Source organism: Mycteria americana, chromosome 1, assembly GCF_035582795.1.
Source record: "Mycteria americana isolate JAX WOST 10 ecotype Jacksonville Zoo and Gardens chromosome 1, USCA_MyAme_1.0, whole genome shotgun sequence".
Lineage (NCBI taxonomy): Eukaryota > Metazoa > Chordata > Aves > Ciconiiformes > Ciconiidae > Mycteria > Mycteria americana.
The window spans coordinates 68590571-68610706 of record NC_134365.1 but is presented as its reverse complement, the minus strand read 5'-3'; the positions used below and the strand labels follow the sequence as shown (position 1 = coordinate 68610706).

The 20136-nt window shown below is 39.7% G+C and overlaps 1 protein-coding gene across 3 annotated transcripts in view; it reads left to right on the top strand.

The window, feature by feature from the left end:
* The first annotated feature begins 105 nt into the window (after window positions 1–105).
* The window catches only part of KDM5A (lysine demethylase 5A), a 53384-nt gene continuing 33353 nt past the window's right edge, over window positions 106–20136 (top strand). Inside the window, exons 1-9 of one of the 3 annotated variants that reach the window (XM_075504206.1) lie at window positions 106–847; window positions 2781–2858; window positions 3888–4010; window positions 6252–6422; window positions 6919–7053; window positions 12907–13012; window positions 13563–13651; window positions 16777–16935; window positions 19348–19467. In XM_075504206.1, coding sequence (XP_075360321.1) covers window positions 683–847; window positions 2781–2858; window positions 3888–4010; window positions 6252–6422; window positions 6919–7053; window positions 12907–13012; window positions 13563–13651; window positions 16777–16935; window positions 19348–19467 — 1146 coding nt within the window. In that variant the 5' untranslated portion in view covers window positions 106–682. The remainder of the gene's footprint in view (window positions 848–2780; window positions 2859–3887; window positions 4011–6251; window positions 6423–6918; window positions 7054–12906; window positions 13013–13562; window positions 13652–16776; window positions 16936–19347; window positions 19468–20136) is intronic. The other 2 variants (XM_075504198.1, XM_075504191.1) reach the window with 2 other exon arrangements.

The following is a 20136-nucleotide window of genomic DNA, read 5'->3' as shown; positions in this document are numbered from 1 at the left end:
GGCTCCCGGCCCTCCTCCTGACGTCCGGCTCAGACAATGGGCGAAACGGCCCTTCAGCACCGGAAGTGAATGTCTCGAGTTTCGTCGCACATTCCTCCGCGGCGGAAGTGGAGGCGGCCCCGCCCTCCTCGAGCCCCCGGCCCCCTCCTCCCCCAGCCGCGCCGTAGCGTGTCCTGAGGGGCCCCGGGCGGAGCCGTTTCGCCCTCGGATTTGTCGGAGGAGTGTCGCCGGCAGCGGCGGGCCCGGGAGGCGGCCGGTCCCTCAGCGCTGGGAGCCGCCTCGGCGGACGAGTGGCGGAGGGACTACTTTTTGGATCGGAAGGCAACAGCGCCCTCTGCTTCCGGGGGAGGGCTGAAAGCGAGGCGCGTAACTTCCGGCGAGCTGGAACGCGAGCGAGAGGGGCTCGGCGCGGGGGGAGGCAGCCCCGGGGGACGGGACAGCAACACTCGGCAGGAGCCGCCCCCGCCGCCCCGCACGGCCGCCCCGCGCCCCCGCCCCGCCCCGCCGGCGGCCGTCCAGCCCGGCAGCCGCCGCCGGAGGATGCGCCTCGGCCGCCGGCCCAGCCCCGCCGGCCGCCCCTGAGGGCCCCCCCGCCGCCCCCGGCCGCTCCTCTCCGCCCTGCCCTGCCGCGCCGCGGCCCTCCGTGCGCTCCCCCCGTCGGCGGCGCCCTCCCCCAGCGGCCATGTCGGGGGGCGGTGGGTCGCGCTATGCGGCCGAGTTCGTGCCCCCGCCCGAGTGCCCCGTGTTCGAGCCCAGCTGGGAGGAGTTCAGCGACCCGCTCGGCTTCATCGGCCGCATCCGCGGCCTGGCCGAGAAAACCGGCATCTGCAAGATCCGGCCCCCCAAGGTACCGCCCGGCCGGGGCCTGGGTGGGGGCAGGGCGGGGGAGCGCGCTGGGCCCAGAGTGGCCGGGACGGGCTCGCCCTGTGCCTTGGGCTCTGCGGGGTGCGCCGGGACCTCTGAGCGGGCCCGGCGTTTCGGTGGCGGAGCGGTGGATGTGGGATCCGGGGAGCCCCTTCCCCCACTCCCGGGGCTCGCATGGGGTGTCGTGTGTCGCCTTCCACAGGCCTCGGTGTCCGTGCCAGGGACACCCGGGAACCTATATAGTCTTTGACCTCAGAGCTGGGTTTTGTGGAGGCTGCGTTGGAGCAGGTGAGAAGCTAGTAGTGCATGGCGGTGCCCGGGACTTCACGCTCTTTTTACTTTAAAAAAAAAAAAAAAACAAACCCAACAGCCTGCTTCTGAAAACAGCGAAGGCACTGTAGGTAAAATCAGGCATTTGCTCCAGGAGTGGAGAGGGGGAGGAGGAAGGGTATTTCTTTTTAATGGATCATTGTTTATAAACATGATCTAGAAACTGTTGATAGAAGTGCGGCCAACCTGTTTGTGCAGGGGAATTATGTTTATGCATGGCAGTTTAGAAGGTAGAAGCTTAATCTCTCCGATGACTTGATCATTATTTTAAGATGACTTGCCCTGTGACCTGGTAAACCGTTCAGATGAGAACATCGGGCAATTTGGCAAAAGGCGGTTAGGTCGCTTCAAAATTGAAGTGCCAATAAACTTTAAATACAGACGTAAAATAAGAGAGTTGGAGATACTGAGAGAGAGGATGAAAAAAACTGAAAAGAGAGCATGTAACTGAGAACAACTTGGATACAGGGGTTGCTGATTAGATTTCATGATCCTTCCTCCCCTTCTGACCCGTCTGGGCTGCTGGAATCTGTTTAGTTGGTTTAATGACATGGTGAAAACTTGACCTCCAAGGGGCTGCCCTTTCTAAAATAAGCAGAATGGCTTAGGTTGAGAGGCCACAAGAAACTGATCCAGATTCTGTTCATTGAGAATAACTAGAACTTTCCTGGCTGCCGAACGCATTTGTATTTCTCCATGATTGCTTGGCTGTTTGCATTGCAGGGTTTTGCAGGATGCATGCGTCAGGTTGATTTGCAGCCTGCAATAAGGACTAAATCAGACACTTTATACTAACCTTACTGATTTATTATTCTTTTCCATTATTAGAAGCTGTAAATATTTTACGATTGTGCTTGAATCCTTTATATGCTGCAGCAGTGCAAATAATAAATATTTAGTGTGGCTTGTCCACCTGGAATGAGGTGTCTTTACTCTGTTGTATTTACTGCCAAGTAGACAATCTACTATAACTTAAGCTTTCTTAAAAAGTACTAAGAGCTGAATTACACTTGTTTTGATGTCGTAACACAGTTTTGAGAGATGGGGCTAGGAGGCACTTGTGGTTGAACCAACTGCTGACTGTGTTGAGAAAATTATTATTTAAGGCTGTGTTTCTGTTAAAAGAATTGGACTCCCGACTGGTGGTCTTATCTTTATTGAAATGACTGTAAACAAATGTGAAAAAAATTAGATGTGTAATAATGTGCTTTATTTAGTGTTTGTCACAGTTGACGGTGAGAATTTTGCAGTGTGCAGGATACATGGAACTTTTAAAAAGTAAATAACCAACAAGCTACAGGGTATCTCTCTCATTTAAACTCAATATGAGGTAATGTGTACTAAAATGCTTTGAACCATGTTTTCAATTCTGTGAGGATCTCTTTCTTTGAACTAAAATATTGTGGGAAGAACATTATTTTAAAAGCACAAGAATGTCATAAAATTGGAAAATGATATCACTGGTTGTACTTAGAAATTAATTTACTATTGGAGCTTGTTTACTCAGACATTGTTAGAGTCTTCTGTTTTGTGCATATTTTGAGAAATTTCTTGAAGCAATAAAATGTCTTTCTGTCTCTGTTTAGGATTGGCAGCCTCCATTTGCATGTGAAGTACAAAGTTTTCGTTTCACTCCACGAATTCAGCGCCTGAATGAACTGGAGGTGAGCTTTTCCACTGTTGATACAATTCTGTGTTTGCTCTGAAAGCAGTAGGTCTCCTTGCTTGAGATTTGCATCTTGGCAGGTTTCTGGATGGGGGAGGCTTTAGAAACTCAGAGACCACATCAGTGTTTATACTTGGCAGTGGCAGAGTTCATAAAATAACTCTCCACGCCTTTGAGAAAAGTCTGGTTTTAATTTTATTACCCAAAATAACCACAAGAGTTTTTCACATTCAACTGGAAATGTCTAAAATGAATGCCAAGTACCATGTTGTGTAGTAAGAGCAGCCAGTGTCTAGCCTTCAGAGCTCCACAGGCAATGAATTTCTTTTCTTAAAATATTTACTGCTGTTCTGAAGCCCCTGGTTACCTTATACTGTCTTGATAATGCCTTCTAAGCCTTAAAATTAACTGTTTTTTTATTATAGTTGGTTAATTTTACAATTCAAAAATGCATGGGAGCTTTCTTGAAAGCAGCATGAGTCCCATTCTGTCCTGGTTTTTCCTTTTCTCTACGTTTCTGAAAGCCTTGCTCTGTTATATACCAAAACGTCATGTATCATTTGGCTTGTAAATGGGTCTCCTTATGGAAAGTGATTTGAGTACTCCAGAAATACTCAAGGGAGGAGGCCCTTCTGCATGGTTAAGACAGATATAAAAACTGTTTGTAACTCTCCCCCTGCCCCCCAATGTATATTTTAATAATTGCTTTTGTGTTTCTGGAATGCTGATTTTTCATAAGTATGCATTTTGGTTCCAAACCAAGAAATTGTTAGGTAGGAGTTTGGTTTATAGGATCTTCAGTGCAGAGAGAAAAGCATATACAATTTTCCGTTCGTAAAGATCTTTCTTTTTATCAATATTTCTATTTCTAGGGTTTTTTTTACATGACTAAGAAATACCTCACTTGCCAAGTTGCACTTTGAAAATGTAAACACTATAAAAACTTGTCGTGTTTTTTCTCAGGACTCTAAGGAATTGACATGCTTGTTTTGGGACATACGGGTTTGTCTTCCTTTATTGATTGTAGGCAATGACAAGAGTGAAGCTGGACTTCTTGGATCAGTTAGCAAAATTTTGGGAACTCCAAGGATCTAATTTAAAAATCCCTGTGGTGGAGAGAAAAATACTGGATCTCTATGCTCTGAGTAAGGTGAGTAAGCAATTGTAGGCCTTGGTCAGACAGGGACCTAATTTTTCATTCAAGCTCAAGAAACCAAGCAACAGGGAGGGCTTGTTTTACAGCATTAATCTCATTAATACGGAGATTAAATGAGAGAGTGGAAGAAAAATATAGTGAAAGATAGTTTTTAAATTGAATGGTTATGGCAGACATGTCAAGCACAGTGATTTAATTGCCTTTGGTTGGATTCTATACAGCATGTATTCGTTACCTTGTATACAGCTTGAACATCCTGATGTCAGCTTGCCACTTGCTTTTTAGTTCTCCTTTTTTACATATTGTAGAGCTGCAGGAGTTTGAGGTGGTTTTTGAGAAGGCAGCGGTATACTTGCATGCAGTTCAGCTCCTGACCTAGCAATTCTGTAATGAATTGTTGTTGTAATTGCTCCCTCCTCTCTCCCAATAGAGGTTCTCCACATGACATAAACATGCATCTTTGAGAGTTTATATTGTCAACTTCTGGAATAATTATTTTAATTAAATTCCAAAACAGGCTAGGCTTAAGGCTGGCTAGAAATTTATACTACTATAGCTGTGTTTGGTGTGGTTATTTTCAAAGTTTGCACACAAATAAAATCTCTGTTAGAATTTGCTTTTGCATTGGTAAAATATATGTACTGTTATAAACTTACCTGCTAAGGATGGATTGTTAATATAAATAGGTAGATTACTTCTTGCAAGGTAAGGAATTAAGATATGGTAGAGGTGAGGAATTAAGATAAGGTAGTTCTAGTGCTTCTAGGTTAGAATATCAGTTTCCATTCCCCATAAAGATTACATTTTTATTTACCTAAGAGAAAGAAAAGATCTGAATAGTTTTTTATTTTTAAGAAAAGAAGTCATAGTCTTTTGGACAGTCTGGAATTGCTGATAAAATGTAGAGAAAAGCTGATAAAATGTCTTTCAGTATTTTTTTTTTTCTTTTCATGTCTGTAGTGCTTTGCTGGGATATGCAGAATATCATAGTGGTACTGGGAAATATCTGGGTCACTGTTATGAGCTGGAACATTTTAGTTGACCACAGATATGCAGGTCTAAGCTTATTTAGTTACTTAGTGGCTTCTCTAGCCATTGTTCATGTATAGATAATTTTAGAAAAAAATTTTTCATGGACATTTTGAAGATAAGTTGAAATTTAGAAATAGTTTCATTTAAAATGGCTTTTCTAGTACTTTGCTGTAAATAGGAAGAAAAATAATGATCAGTATTGTTTTATCTAAGTCTAGCTGTCTCTGATTATAGGAGGAACCAGAATTAACTAATGTATGTCATTGTTACAATTAGACTTTTCAATTTACCTCAGTCTCAAAAGTAAACCATAAATTTAACTCCAATAACAAAATATTTTTGCATTGAGGTTTCTAACAGTCTGTGAAACATTAAGCATGAAATTTGGTCCTCATGTGTAAAGAAATGTAATGCAAAACTACACTGTTGTAGAAATACTATTAGTCTTACAATAATATAAATGAAATTACAATCCATTTGGGTTTTAAGCTACTTGGCAGTGAAACTGTAAAGGGAATGGAGGCAGTGGAAATGTGGCCAGTGTTTCTGAGGAAGCAACTCATTGCTTGGAAGCAAATGGTCTGTCATTTTTCCTTTGATGTACATATTAGTTACATGTAAGCAGTGATAGTTCTGCATATGAATTACTAGCCTCAAACCAATTGAAGTGAGGTATAAAAACTAGACTGAGTTAATTGGAAGGTAAATTCAGTTTCTCCTCTTTTTACAGTAGTCTCTCTTCCATTCAGGGTTTTGTGAGGGTTTCTGTAACACTCAAGTTGTGAGCTCCAATGCTTTCCCTTCTGCCTGGGGTCTGTCTGAATGGGCTTCACTTCTGGCCAGACTTGTGTTTTGCATCAGAGTGCAAGTCTGGTGATAGTTAACTTTTGAGTTTGTTCTGATGGTAGGGTTTGTATTCTTTCCAACATGTCATAAATCTTAACTGTTGGACTCTTCCTGTCTAGGACAGTACTCAATTTACATTTACTAGGAAAATCGTCATGTTAAATGTATTAAGTAAATGAGGATAAGTAAATGCTTCGTTATTAAAGTACTAGTCCTTCAGGAAACAAAAACTAAATTCAGGATTCTGTCACTTTTTAATAGAACCTTTTAACGTTTGGTTGGTTTAATCGATTCTGGATTTATGCAAGGTGGTGAGAGCAGCTCAAAACCCTTAACTTTTTTATTTACGCGTTTCAGATTGTTGCCAGCAAAGGAGGCTTTGAAGTAGTCACTAAAGAGAAGAAATGGTCTAAAGTGGCAAGTCGGCTTGGCTACCTGCCAGGAAAAGGCACAGGGTCGTTACTCAAGTCTCATTATGAACGGATCTTATACCCCTATGAGCTCTTCCAGTCTGGGGTCAGCCTTATGGTGAGATGCTTCTCTTTCGTGATATGATTAGGGGACTCAAACTGCATGTAGAATGCTACTTGTTATTGCATATGAAACTAGGACATAGGGTCTACGCTTTTAGAAGCTTTAGCTGTGTAAACAAACCTAGAGCCACCTTCATACTTACCTGTGACAGAATAGTGCTAGAAGTTGTAACTACCTTGTGTAGTTATTTTCTGATATCCATTTCTTTATACGACTGGGGCCAACCCTATTGGGAAGGAAAACAAGGCAAAAGATGATATGATTAATTGGAAAGCTGTCTTTCTCTCTCTCTCTTGATAAGCTGGCAGTTGAGATTCAGTTTCCTTGTTTGAAGGGTGTGTGGATTAATTGGCCTCTTGTCCAAATGGCATGTGTAATGCTGTGTGATTTCACTCATCCTGTTTCTTAGCAAACAGAACGATTCACAGACCATGGAATAATCAGCACTGCCTGATCACTCAGCCTGGTGTCCTGTGCTCTGATCCCCTAGGGCATCCAGAAGCCAAACTTGGACCTTAAGGAAAAGGCGGAGGCTGAGGACCTCAGCTCAGATGCCCAGGCTTCCCCAAAGCAAGCTTCAAGAATGAACGTTGTGCTGAAGAGAACCAGGCGTGTCAAATCCCAGGTACCCCTGTTAATTGGCTCTTACGGACAGAGAAAGCTTATTCCTTCCACTAATGCAGCAGTGCTGGCAGTGCAACAGCTTTTGGCTGGCTGTGGGAGCCTGCTGAAAAGCACCACCAGGAAACAGTGAAGGATGTCTCTCTGAGGCCTGATTTGCTTATGGTAGATGCTCTGTTTATCTAAAAACTTTCAAAAGCTGCTTTTTGTTTATTGGCAAGTGGCCTGTGTACCTTGGTAGTGAATATACCTGTGAAAACTAAACAGATAAAAAGCCATTTGTGAAATGATGTTGAAGATTCTGCTTGTGCAAAGTTCGAAAAGTTTTTAAAAACTTTTTAAAATATGCCATTTAGTTATATGAATGCAAATATGTGTTGGTAAGTCTTTATTAATTGTGGAAATTGCACTTGGGACTAATTATCTCAAGCTGGACAGACTGTTTTTGTGAAGAAATGAAACAGATACGAGGGCAGATGCTCAGTAAATGGCTGCAACTGTACAGGGTTTCCAGTTTTTCTACTGAAAAGCAGTTTATTTTCTTCTGGATTAGTGGTGGTGTAGGAACATCTGACATTCTACTCGGTGATATTAAATCCTGGGAGCACTCCCCAGTAAATCTCAATTCAAACTCAATTACCACCATTTAAAAGGCTATACCATTAGAATAATCTTGGAGGCTTGTCCTGATGGCTCCATTGCTTCTGTTGCACTATTTAAAGCAGGCCTTCACCTTTTGACAAAGATTTCTATTGCAGGTGTCAACCTAAGGCTCTTCACAGCAGGTCTGGTGGCTCCCTGCTGGCCAGTCAGTGGAACATGGGCGAAAGCTGGTTTTATATGCAAGAAACTTACTACTTGCTTGATGCCATGCTAGACTTATTTTAAGCACCACGAAGTTTTTTCGTATGCTCTTAACTGCTTTTTTTCAAATCCATCTTTCTTGTCACTGAGATATTTGAGTATTCTTTATAAAATATAATCTTTTTCTCTGATGTTGTGATGGATTTAGAATAAATTGTCTTTTTTTTAGTCTGTTTTCTCAACTTACTGAAACTGACAATGTTATTTATCATAGTCATATAACAATGCATCACACAAGCAGTCCCAGGCTGTGATCTTACCAGGTCTCTCGAATCATGTGTTGTTAATGAGCTATCCAGAAAAACTGAGAACGCTGCAGGAACTGCAGCAGTCATTCGTTATGTGGAATTCTGCTTTGGATTTGAGCGAATCTTGTGGGATAATGCCAGTATGACCTTTTTCTCATACATGGTATGAAAGTGTCACTATGTTATTAAGATCCTGTGGGATCTTTTCTCCTGCTGATTTCAGTAGAATAGTGGTGGTACTTATTTCTCCTTGTTGGAAAAAATGATTCTGTGGTTATCCTGGCACAGTATAACTGCTTCATTTCATGTAAAGGGGCTGCATTTTGGGAATGAGAGATGATTTCACTTGGATCATCTGTGAAAAGTAAATATATATATATATTTTTTTTTTTAAATACCTTTTATTAGCCCTGTAGCCATGCTATCTTCTAAGCATTACAGTTATTAAAGTGGCTGACATGAGTTCTTTAATACAGGAGAAACTCAACCTACTTGCATAGCCAGGAGAAGTATTTTTTGGCTGTGTTGGAAGCTATGTATAACTCTCTTAAGTCAACTCTGGAACTGTATTTAGAAACAGAGATTTGTCCTCAGTAGCACAAAATGGCAGAATTGTAAATATCTGGGAAATGCTGAGAAATTGTTCCAGATTTCAGTGCACCTCCTTATTGTAGACAGGACTCTGTTTATTGTTTAAAGTGCATACCTGGAATTGTACCAGAGATTGTCTAGATAGTCTTCAGAGAATAGGTAATATGCAAGTAATCATAGAATCATTTAGGTTGGAAAGGACCTTTAAGATCATCAAGTCCAACCGTTAACCTAGCACTGCCAAGTCCACCACTAAACCACGTCCCTAAGCACCACATCTACACATCTTTAAATACTTCCAGGGATGGTGACTCAACCGCTTCCCTGGGCAGCCTGTTCCAATGCTTGACAACCCTTTCGGTGAAGAAATTGTTCCTAATATCCAATCTAAACCTCCCCTGGCGCATCTTGAGGCCATTTCCTCTTGTCCTGTCGCTTGTTACTTGGGAGAAGAGACTGACACCCACCTCGCTACAACCTCCTTCTGGTAGTTGTAGAGAGCCATAAGGTCTCCCCTGAGCCTCCTTTTCTCCAGGCTAAACAACCCCAGTTCCTTCAAGCCGCTCCTCACAGGACTTGTTCTCTAGACCCTTCACCAGCTTCTTTGCCCTTCTCTGGACACACTCCAGCACCTCAATGTCTCTCTTGTAGTGAGGGGCCCAAAACTGAACACAGTATTCGAGGTGTGGCCTCACCAGTGCCGAGTACAGGGGGACGATCGCTTCCCTCATCCTGCTGGCCACACTGTTTCTGATACAACAATGTAAAAACCTGTTAAAGAAATGTCATTCTGGTCTAACTGAAACATCTGAATGATTTGTGTGTAGTGTGCCGAGTAGTCCAATGCCTGGATAGTCAGCATGGATAACTACACTGACCTCTGCATCTCAGTACATTTTTTCCAAGTGCTAAAATTACTTTCCAAAAATGCTCTGCATCATCTTCTTGCAGATAACTTACCTAAGAATGGGTGATGAATAAGAAAGCATAAATCAGAAATTACTGAAATAAACAGAGATTCTCAGCAGTAGAAGGGGGTGGCAGACTTTCGAAAAGTGAATTTTTAGAGAAAGTGAAAAATGAAAGAAAATAGGGAATGAGAATTCTCCTTTGTGAAAGATGAGTTGGGAGTCTTTGGATACTACGGTCAAACGTCAGTTGAATACGTTGTCTCTGAATAGGAAGAGGATAATTTTGTGATGAGAGCTTGTGCTCAAAAATAAACTTAATGCTTCATTCTCTTTCCCTTTTCTCTGAAGAAAGCTATCACAAATAAAAACTGGAGAAGGGTAACTGAATTACTAAAGGCTTGTAAAGAAAAGGACAACAAAAAGTAGAAGGAATTCAGATTAGGAAAAGAGACTATCCTTAAGGAAAAGTTAAATTTAGGAGAATACTTCTTTCTTAGAAGAGAGTAATATATCTTCATAGATGATCTGTTAGGGTGTATTTTAACTGGCAAGGGAGTTGTCTAATGAGGTTACATCATGATGATTTCTGGTGGAGAAATGCAGTAGTGGAACAAAAAGATAATGAAGTGCTGTCTTTTCAAAGGATATTAATTTAAGGTCCAGAGAATTTTCTGAAAAATTAAAACCAATTCTAAGTAGTATATCTGCTTTCAGGTTTCTTTTACAAATTTGGTTGATTGCAGAATAACAGAATAACAGAATTAATAAAATAAGTTTCCATTTTTTTAATTTGAAAGATTTCCTTCCATGGGAATAATCGTGTGAAATAAAAGAACTCTGGGAGATGCTGACAAATGCCCAAAACATGTAAATATTTTGATTCTTGGTTGTAACTATTCTGGTCTTGCGCACGGGTGGTGGAGGGGTGGGGATGCAAATGTTTCAACGTTGATGAGGGTACTGTGGCAGAGAAGGATGGTATGTGAATCCAGTGTAACTGGATCATGTTATTAGGATTTGCCCGTATACAAGAAAAGCCTTTGGGTTGTATTTTCAGTTGAGAAGGTAAAAGAAACAAAAATATGTCTGCATCCTTCAGGAAAAAGAGGAGCTGAGAACAGAATCGCAGTTTAATCAAGTTCATTTTGCTTATGCAAAAGTATGATGGAATTTTGTGTTGTTGGCAATGAGAAAATGGCAAGAAATGCAAGATTTCCGCTTCCATGCGTTCACAGTTTTGAGTTTGGTGTTTTTATACAGTCTTAAAGGACACCACAGAAAGACTACTCATTGAGGCTTCTGAATGTTTTTGGTATTCACACCTTAAACTATCAATATCCTGGCAGTGTTCATAAGGTTATATAGAAATCTGATTTTTAAAAAACATTTCCACTTCAATATGCAACCTGTTCTTTTTGAAAACTGTATACCTTTTTCCACCTGAGCATGAATGGATTGCATCCACTTGGGTTTAGTGGAATCCAGGTAAATCTGGGCGATGGAGTTGGGAAAATACATTTAGGCAATGCATTTTTAAACAAAGCTATAAAACTGAAGAGGGTTTGCCGCATGTTAATGATTTACTTTTAGTAAATACGATAGTAACATTATTTTTCAGGTATAATTGAGAAAATTGTCTTAGGTCACAATAGCAGGAGAGAGAAATTGTGGAGATTGTTCATAAATGTTGCTAAAATGATGGAAAATTGTACTGTGCTGAGAAATGTAATGTGGGTTGATTCTGTCAAGTTCTATTAGTTGAGAGAATGGATGAGATGTTAATGAATTTCAAATGGGAACTGAGGGACTGTGAAGTCTCCAGGTGGTAGGCTTTCCCGTACAGCAAAAAAGTCAGTGTTTCCTTATGGCTTGTTAGCCAAAAAGTGAGGAATTTATGAGAAAAATTTGCCAGTTAGCATGCAATTTCAGAGTGGGATTACAAAGTTGGTAACATATATCTAAAGCGAAAATAATTTAATAGCAACATAGAATTCATAAATGTGCAAAATTAGAATATCAGCAGTAATCAGTTTGGAAAGATGCCGATTAGCATACTGCATGCACAGTTCAGTGGGAACAGGGACTCTAAGTATCACTAAAAATTCCTTAGAGTAAGAATGCCTGGGAAATTATATCTCTCTTAATGTTTTCCGGAAGCAAGAAAAACAACTGATTTAGATGGAATAAATGGAAATTATCTTCTTTCTTTTACCTTTATTACAAGTGCATTTGAACTTGGTTTTTTTGTTTATTGATTAAAAACTGAATACATGTCACCCCAAGGGAGCTTATTTCATGCATGATATATGAGGCCAAAACTCTGTGGAAAATAACAGGTGAAGTATTATCAGTAAGTTACTTGAAGATAACCTTGTTGGAATTAGATTTGCTGAGATCTTTTAAGATGAGTAAATTTCAGGAGGAAGATTGCAAATGATGAGAATTTAGTGGCCTTCTAGATCAGCTTAGAAAAGGTTTTAAAAGTATAAGGAGGCAACATAAAGAAAAATACCAAGGTGATTGCGTTGCAGATAAAAACAGAATATGGAGGTTCTTTTTGTTGTTAGGTTAGTGGCAATGATGTGGGAAAATGAGGTAGGTCAGTAATGGGAAACAGGAAGAAGTTGAGTTGAACAGAACACTTCAGGAAACACACTGGCAGGGGCATGGAGTTGTCACCTAATGGGTCTTTTCGTCTCTGATTTTGAGCTTGCAAGGGCAGCATGAGTAGCTGTGATCTCAGAGTTGTACTCCTAACATTTCATCACAAAAAAAACCAAGAGCAGCCAAGCTTAAGGAAGGATGTTGGAACTCATTAGTGTCATGAGTATATGTCTACTCAAGGAAGCAGATACAAAAATTCTGTTGAAACAGTGTATGTGTTAACATCCAAGGATTTGACTGAATCATGGTGATTTTGGAAAATACTGCTGTGGCATTCTTCTTATTTTTTGTGAAATGTCAAACCTAGTTCTCTTACTTGCTGTATAGGTGACTTTCTGTAGTTTATCTGTAATACTAAATGGGAAATAATTCGGAAAGTTGGGACAAAAATGCTGTCTTTTATTCCATTTGCATTTGTTCATTGGATTTAGGAACAGAAAATCATGTCTTTTCATGCCTCTGTTTCCTTTCTTTTGATGAGCAGATGTTGTGTGAGAGTGGAATATAAACAAATTATGAAGAGACATGGAGGGGAAATACTGATGGTTTGTGCTGATGTGGTCTTGTTTTTATTTTTAGGCGGAGGCAGGAGAAATGAGTAGAAATACTGAGCTGAAGAAGCTGCAGATCTTTGGAGCTGGACCCAAGATGATGGGACTGGCATTGGGAGCAAAGGATAAAGAGGGTAATTAAATCTTGGGCTCATCACTTTGTAAAGTAACGAGGCTGTTAAATCTTTCTGCGTGTCTCTAGAGACAACATTAAGAAGTAAGCAAGTCATTATAACTGGAAAAAGAAAGCTAAATATTCTAGGGTTTCATTCATGAGAGAGATTTACAGGGTGCTTCATGTAGCTTGGCATAGTTTCAGCTCTATGTATTATATAGTAACAATAACAATTAAGCAGCTGTTGCATGAACTGAGTGACTGGAAAGGAAAACAGGATTTGACAATACTGAAACTGATTCTACCAGCTAAGTGCATGAACTATGAGTGAAATTCACTCTGTTTCGTGAGGCAATTGGGATCACCTGTGAGGATAAGCAAAATATGTTTTCCTAATCCCTGTTTATTTTAGATTGACCAGGTATAAGAAGGCATTTGTGCCTTCTTTGGACTGTCAGGTAGTTTCTGATATGAAAGGCAGGGTACCAGGCTGGACATCCGTGTTGCTTTTGCAAGTTAAGTCTATCTTGATGTGATATTAATAACATTTAACTTTATTTTACTTCAAGATGAGGTGACACGAAGACGCAAAGGAACCAGATCAGAAGCATTTGGAATGCAGATGAGGCAACGCAAAGGAACTCTTTCTGTCAACTTCGTAAGTTTGATTCCTTTGCTGTGATTTCTGGTAATAAGAAATTCATTGATTTACTAAGATTTTTTTTTTCCCCTAAAACACCCTCCCACCTGCCACGCCCCCAAATAGATGAATGGGTGGACACTGCAGCAGATGATACTGTTACGGGAAGAGTAAACAGTATTTTGAAAAATAATCTATGCTCTAGGTTTCTATTTTAATCTTTTGGACAGGAAGAGTGTTGCAGCATGAAGGTACTTGCTGATCATGGGTTTGAGGGCTTGCTTTGCCACACACTTCTTGCATGCCTTCAGTAGCTCACTTTCTATTTGAGCTCCCCTTTGTAGAACAATTATAATACTACTTCTCTTCCTTAAAAGATATTTTCACAGAATCACAGAATCGTATAGGTTGGAAAAGACCTTTAAGATTATTGAGTCCAACCGTAAATTTTGAGGTGCTCCAGTACTTCAGGAGTTTGGTTTTTAGCAATTCCAGCTTTCATGTCTTTCTGTTTTGAGTTTAAACTAGTCGTTATACAAGTCCATGCAAGAGAAACCCTTAAGGGGAAACATGAAATGTTTAGTGCTTTCATGTTTGGCCATGGAAAAGCAGAGTATAGCTTTTCTTAATGTCTTTCATAGCACATGACTTTTTACTTTTAAAGTGTCATAATTTAGCATGTGTACGCAACCATGAATGAAGATGCATGCTTTTAATGTCTTAATAATTAGACTCTTCACTAATAATTCAGTTGTTCAATTTTTTCTTAGCCTGAGAATGCTTACAAGACCTTATTTTAAATTTCAACCATAGAAGGCCAAGGCAACTGAAAGTCTCTAGTAATCATATTTTTATATGTGGAAATGTCTCCTGGGGAAAAAATTTGGGAGAAGTTGGATATTTAAAAAACAGATCATTGTGTCATTGCAGCTAAGTTAGAATTTGTGTGATTTGAATTTTTTTTAAATTGTACTACTACTTCTGAGTATATGGTATTCCTAGGCGGTGTAAGTGTTGTGACCGTTTTGCTTAAGTACACTTTAATTTAAAAATATTTTCTCTAGTCTCTGTTTCTTTATAGAAAACTATATTTGTTTACTCTTTCCATTTACTCCTATTTATAAGAGAAAATGAAAATACTGTAGCAACAGAACTGCTATTTTGAAACTGTATTGCTGTAACTGTAATCTTGTGAAATTCTGTGACTTAGTATTATTTGGTTCAACGCTTTTTTTGTACTTGGATGAGAGACCTTCAAGGAAAGCAGTCTTTGAAGTGCACAGGTGATACATTAGCCTTACATAACTTTTGTCTGAAAAATACTGTGCTGCAGTTTTGTTTATACTTTTGTCTCATTCATTTATCTTTTTGTGAAATGCTGTGAAATTTATTTTATCTGTGAAATGCTAACTGTGAAATAAAATATACCTTTTTCTTTTTATCCCCTCTGCCCTGATAAATGTAGTTATATATCATCAAAGTCTTACTGTGTTTTGTTACATGGCTAGCAGGCTTATTTGTGGTTATTGTGTAATCACAGATCTGCTTGTTGTGAATATGTATTTCAATGCAGTCTTTGTATTTGACAAATCATCACTTGGGCTGACGTAAAAAAGACTGCATACATTAATATGAATTTGGAGAGAAGAAGGTATTATCAGTGATAGGTAACTAGTGAGTATCACAGAATAGCATCCTGTTACGACTGCCATTTTAATTCATTTTTAGTTTTGGGAAGAGAACCTGGAAATTTCTGCTAAGGTACCCTCCCTCCCTTTTATATACTTGCAACCAGTTTGGTGTTTTAGACAGACATGGTATTCCATGAGGGTGAGTGCATGGATTTTTTTAAAAAGGGGAAAATGATACATCTCTTAATAGAACTGCATTATTTTTTAAGATTGTTCTTAAGAAACCTGAGAAATCTTCTGAAGAAGTGTATCATTGCGTAGCTAGGAAGCTACACCTAGCTACTTAACTAGGCTGGTGTAACTAAGATGGGGTTGACATCAAGTATTTAACACAACTGTGTGAACCTAATCAGCTGAAAAGCACATGTTTTTGTGACATCTTGATGAAAATAACAGACCCACAAAAAACAACCCCACCACTTCTAGTGTTATTTTGAGCTGCTTGAAGGAAATATGCATAGCCTGAGTTGCCAGTGACTGATGGGAGTAGTAGCAGAATTTGGAGCAAGTGTTATTCATGAAGTTCATGTTGTTATTAAAAATTTAGACATAAGATAGTTTTTTAGCTGTGATAAAGTAATACATGGTTTCTTCATTTAGATTATGTTATAGATTTTCAGTACTATATTAAATGTTCATATTAAATTACAAGTCCTTTGGACAATACAGGAAGCAACAGCAAAGAAAATTTGAAACCTGTTGATACCGTTTTCTCTTTGGTCCCTGAGAATATCTCCCAGTTGGTGGTGTTCTTGTTGAGAGATTATCTTGGACAGACACCTGCGAAAATTGTTTGCTATTGTGTTGGGATTAATACTTGTCTCTTCTCATTTGGAGTTTTTATCCTTTATTTTGGAGAAAATGAGAAAGAAGTTGGTACCTTTACATGCAGTTTTATTCCCTTCCCCTTGGATTTTTAGATTGAAATCTGTAGGTTCATGGGTTTTATTACCTCTTCTTTTTCATTGCAAAGATAATCACTATGCTGTTGCAAGTGATGGCATGTACATTTCTGAAATAGTTTTTGGAGCTATTCCTCAGCCATGTGCTCTTTGTAGGGATTTAGTTTGAATTGTTTTCCATGAGAGAGGCCCAAAGAGAGGGAGAGCATGAAGTTCTAAAAAACTGTAACCTACTCTTTTGCCTTAGAATAAGGTGAATGAGATGCTACTTTGAGTTATATAGAAAACATTGGTCCAACTGAACTGGATAGTTATTTTGCAGCACCCAAAGTCCCCCTGCCTCCCACATACTACTACTTTGGGAAATTGAACCATAATTGTTCATTACGAATGCTTCTCAAAAACCAGAGGAGACCGCGTTGATGTTCATATGTGGGACTTTAGGATTACATCCTTTGTTCCTTAGTTTAAGGAAGGCAGGTTCTGGATGAGGAAACTTTTTGTAATGTCTTCTTTTTTTTCCTTTTCTTTTCTTTTTTTTTCTCCACAGGTTGATCTGTACGTTTGCTTATTCTGTGGCAGAGGAAATAATGAGGACAAACTGCTCCTGTGTGATGGATGTGATGACAGCTATCACACTTTCTGCTTGATTCCTCCTTTACCTGATGTACCCAAAGGTGACTGGAGGTGTCCAAAGTGTGTTGCCGAGGTACAGTTCAAGAACTACTCAAGCTTTGTATGTATATTTGTATTCCTGGAAAGATCAGAAGAAGAGCAGTTCAGCTTAATGCTGTTCCATGTGGGTAGAAGCCGTAGTTTTGTTTGGAATATTGTCAAGATGACCTGTGAATTTCCAGCTGTACTTGGTTGATGAGCCATAAGGAGAGAGAAATGTTCCTTCTAGAGCTTGGGCATAACCTTTCTTTATTATACAGCTATGTGACAGCTAAAACTTTGGCCTTTGTATGCTAAGAGCTGAAACTCAATTTGATAAGCTGGTAGTGGGAAATTAGGGTGAGAAGTAGGGTTGTGATAGGAGTTTCAGCATAACGATTGAGACATTTTGTAACTATGAAGTAATCAAAGTATGCAGTTTAGGCGTAACAGGGAGCTTTGATTATTGGGAAGTCATTATGGCATTGTTCAGAATAGCTTGTAGCAGAAAGTGAAAGAACTAATTCAAAAATTTGTAGCTATTTTAGATTTGGTTTAGACTAGAAAAGGAACTGTTGAGGCTCCGAAAGTGGAAGCTAGTTGAATTTCATTGTTCAAAAAAGAGCTACCAAGTTCCAAGAGATGACTGATCAACAGCCTAAAGGCAGCAAACATCATTTGATTGGCTTGGTATTCGTCTTAAGAAAACAAATTTCGCTAGCTCAGGAAATTGGTAGTTGTAGGGTTCTGAGGAAAAAAGCTTACTGTTTCTAAATCTGTAATTTTGTGACTGGCTTTAACTTTTTAGACCATTTTTTTTTCCAAAAGGGGCAGTCGCGTACACACATGTGTATATGCCCATTTCCCCCCACATTCCCCACACCCTTCCTGCTGTGGGCTTCTGCTGTTTTCTTTATGGTGGTGCCTGAATAGTTGTGCAGCCACATGATGAGGTGGATCAGCTCGCTGCTCTCTAACTCTTCACCAAGAGAGATTAGATTGTCAGATGAATTCAGGCAAATGCTGTTGTGAGAGAGGTGGAAATTTATACTTACAGGCAAGGGAAAAGATGCAAGTAACCCTTTGGGCTGCCGCTCACAGAGTGGATTAAGCTGCTTGTTTATTGTTCCCTTAAGATAGAGCAATAAAGGAGTATTAACAAACTACAGCAATCCAATGTGGAGGTAATTTAGAGAATATGGTAGTAAATGTAGTGACTGCAGTGGTTTGAGAATGTGGAAACTCACAAGAAATTTCAGTACTACTGCTACTAGTAAAAACAGGGATATGTTGTTCCCAAGGAAAAAAATACACATGTAGGGACAAAATCAGGAAAGTTAAGGTACCAAATAAGTTGTTAGTGGCAAATGATACAGAAAGTACTTGAAAAATTCTGGAAATACATTGAAAGTAAGAGGAAAAAGGGAAAAAACATAGCTATGTTATATAATGGAGAGTAAACAAGTAACAGCAGAAAGATGTTTGAAATGCTCAGTAGTGCTTTTTGCCTCAGTTTTTACTTTAAATGTTAATTGTGCACAGATGCTTAATGTAATGTTAACAGCAGGGTGCTGGAACAGAAGCTAGGAAGAACAGGGTAAGGGTTCTTTACATATATTCAGGTCAACATTGTTTGACTGTTTACAGATGTTGTAGTTCTCTGTTGCAGGCTCCATTTAAGAACTACTTTGATAAAAGTTGGGCATAGTCTAAGGATAGTTCCTCTTGAAGAAAAAGAAACTACTGATCTCTTTAATTCCTTTCCAGTCCTGTTTGTTTATGACTGAACAGCTGACTATCAGATAGCTCTATGTCATGTTTGGGTTCAAATATGTCTTGTATATATAAACATTGTGTCAGATACAAAGGGGCTGCAAAAAGGACAGAAATGGGTGGGGAGAGCAGCTGAAATGTGAACTAGTATTTTTTGCGCTCTTGGGATGAATGGGGATAGAACAGTGGAAGACTTGAAGATTTTCTGTCAGACGGACCATGTCTGTTGTTAGCTGTGTTGCATTGTTTCAATTTCCTTCTTCCGCTTTCCTTCTGTATACTTCCACAGCTCCAAATCAGTTGATGATTTGCTGACTTGATAAGACTGAAGCACTTGCCAGGTCTCTTCCTGTGCAGTTATTCTGCAGGTGCTTGAATCCAGTGTGTCTAAGAAATGTCTTACCGCTGTGTACTGTCTTACTCTGTGGCTGGCAGCAGTAGATGATGAAACTTAGTTTTGGACAGGAAAGCAGAAGTGTGTAGCATTGGGGTTTACTGTGTTAGATTAGCTTCTGTACAATTAATTCTGCTCTGTTTCCGTTGTGGTAGCACTTCCTCAGCTGAGAAGAGCGCTCAAAACTGATAGCTTATTGTGTTTGATAAGGACTCGGATGGACAGTAGGTTTTTTTGCTAAAAATGTAACTGTGTCATAATCTGCTGCAGGGATCAATATTTTTATGTTCCGTCTCCTAGGAATGCAACAAACCCCGTGAGGCCTTTGGATTTGAACAAGCAGTCAGGGAATATACTCTCCAGAGCTTTGGTGAAATGGCTGATAACTTCAAGTCTGATTATTTCAACATGCCTGTCCATGTGAGTTTCAACTTTTGTTGTGATTCCTTGCAGGGGAAAAAGAGAAGAGGTTTCAGCTGATCCTGAATTTTTGCTGAGGCATCTTAGCTTTGTTTAAAGAGGCACCATAAGCTTCAAACATGTAAACAAATGATTTAGCTTTCTGGCATCTGGTCTCATTTCAACGTCATTTCACCATTTTCCTGTGATGGATAGATAGCTTTATTGCTTTTTAGGGTATACCTTATTGACCGTACTGTAGTTAAGTTCTTGCCCTTTTTGATTAATTGAACCAAGTATCTTGTTGTTCTTTGGCAAAAGGGTCTTTCTTCTGCCTTTCGTATGGCTTTTGTCTTGGTTTAATTTGTTCAGAGGATAAATAATTGTTTTCCTCCCTGTTACAGTCTTTTCTTGTAGACAAGTCAACAAACTGAGTCTGTCTGATAATCAAGGTTTTTTTGTTCTGCATATCAGCAGCATTTTTAAAACTAGCATTTCTGCTTTGGCACACATCCACGATTCCTCTGTCCTGTAGACTGCATGCAGCACCAAGCTCCTTCTCCTCTTGGGTTTCTTTGGTAATTTATGGGCATTCTTGCTAAAGCTTCTACCTTTCAAGGACTCAAATTTATGATACAGCTTTGGGACATGGAGCAAAGCAAGGAACAAAGCTTATTTTACAAATAAGCT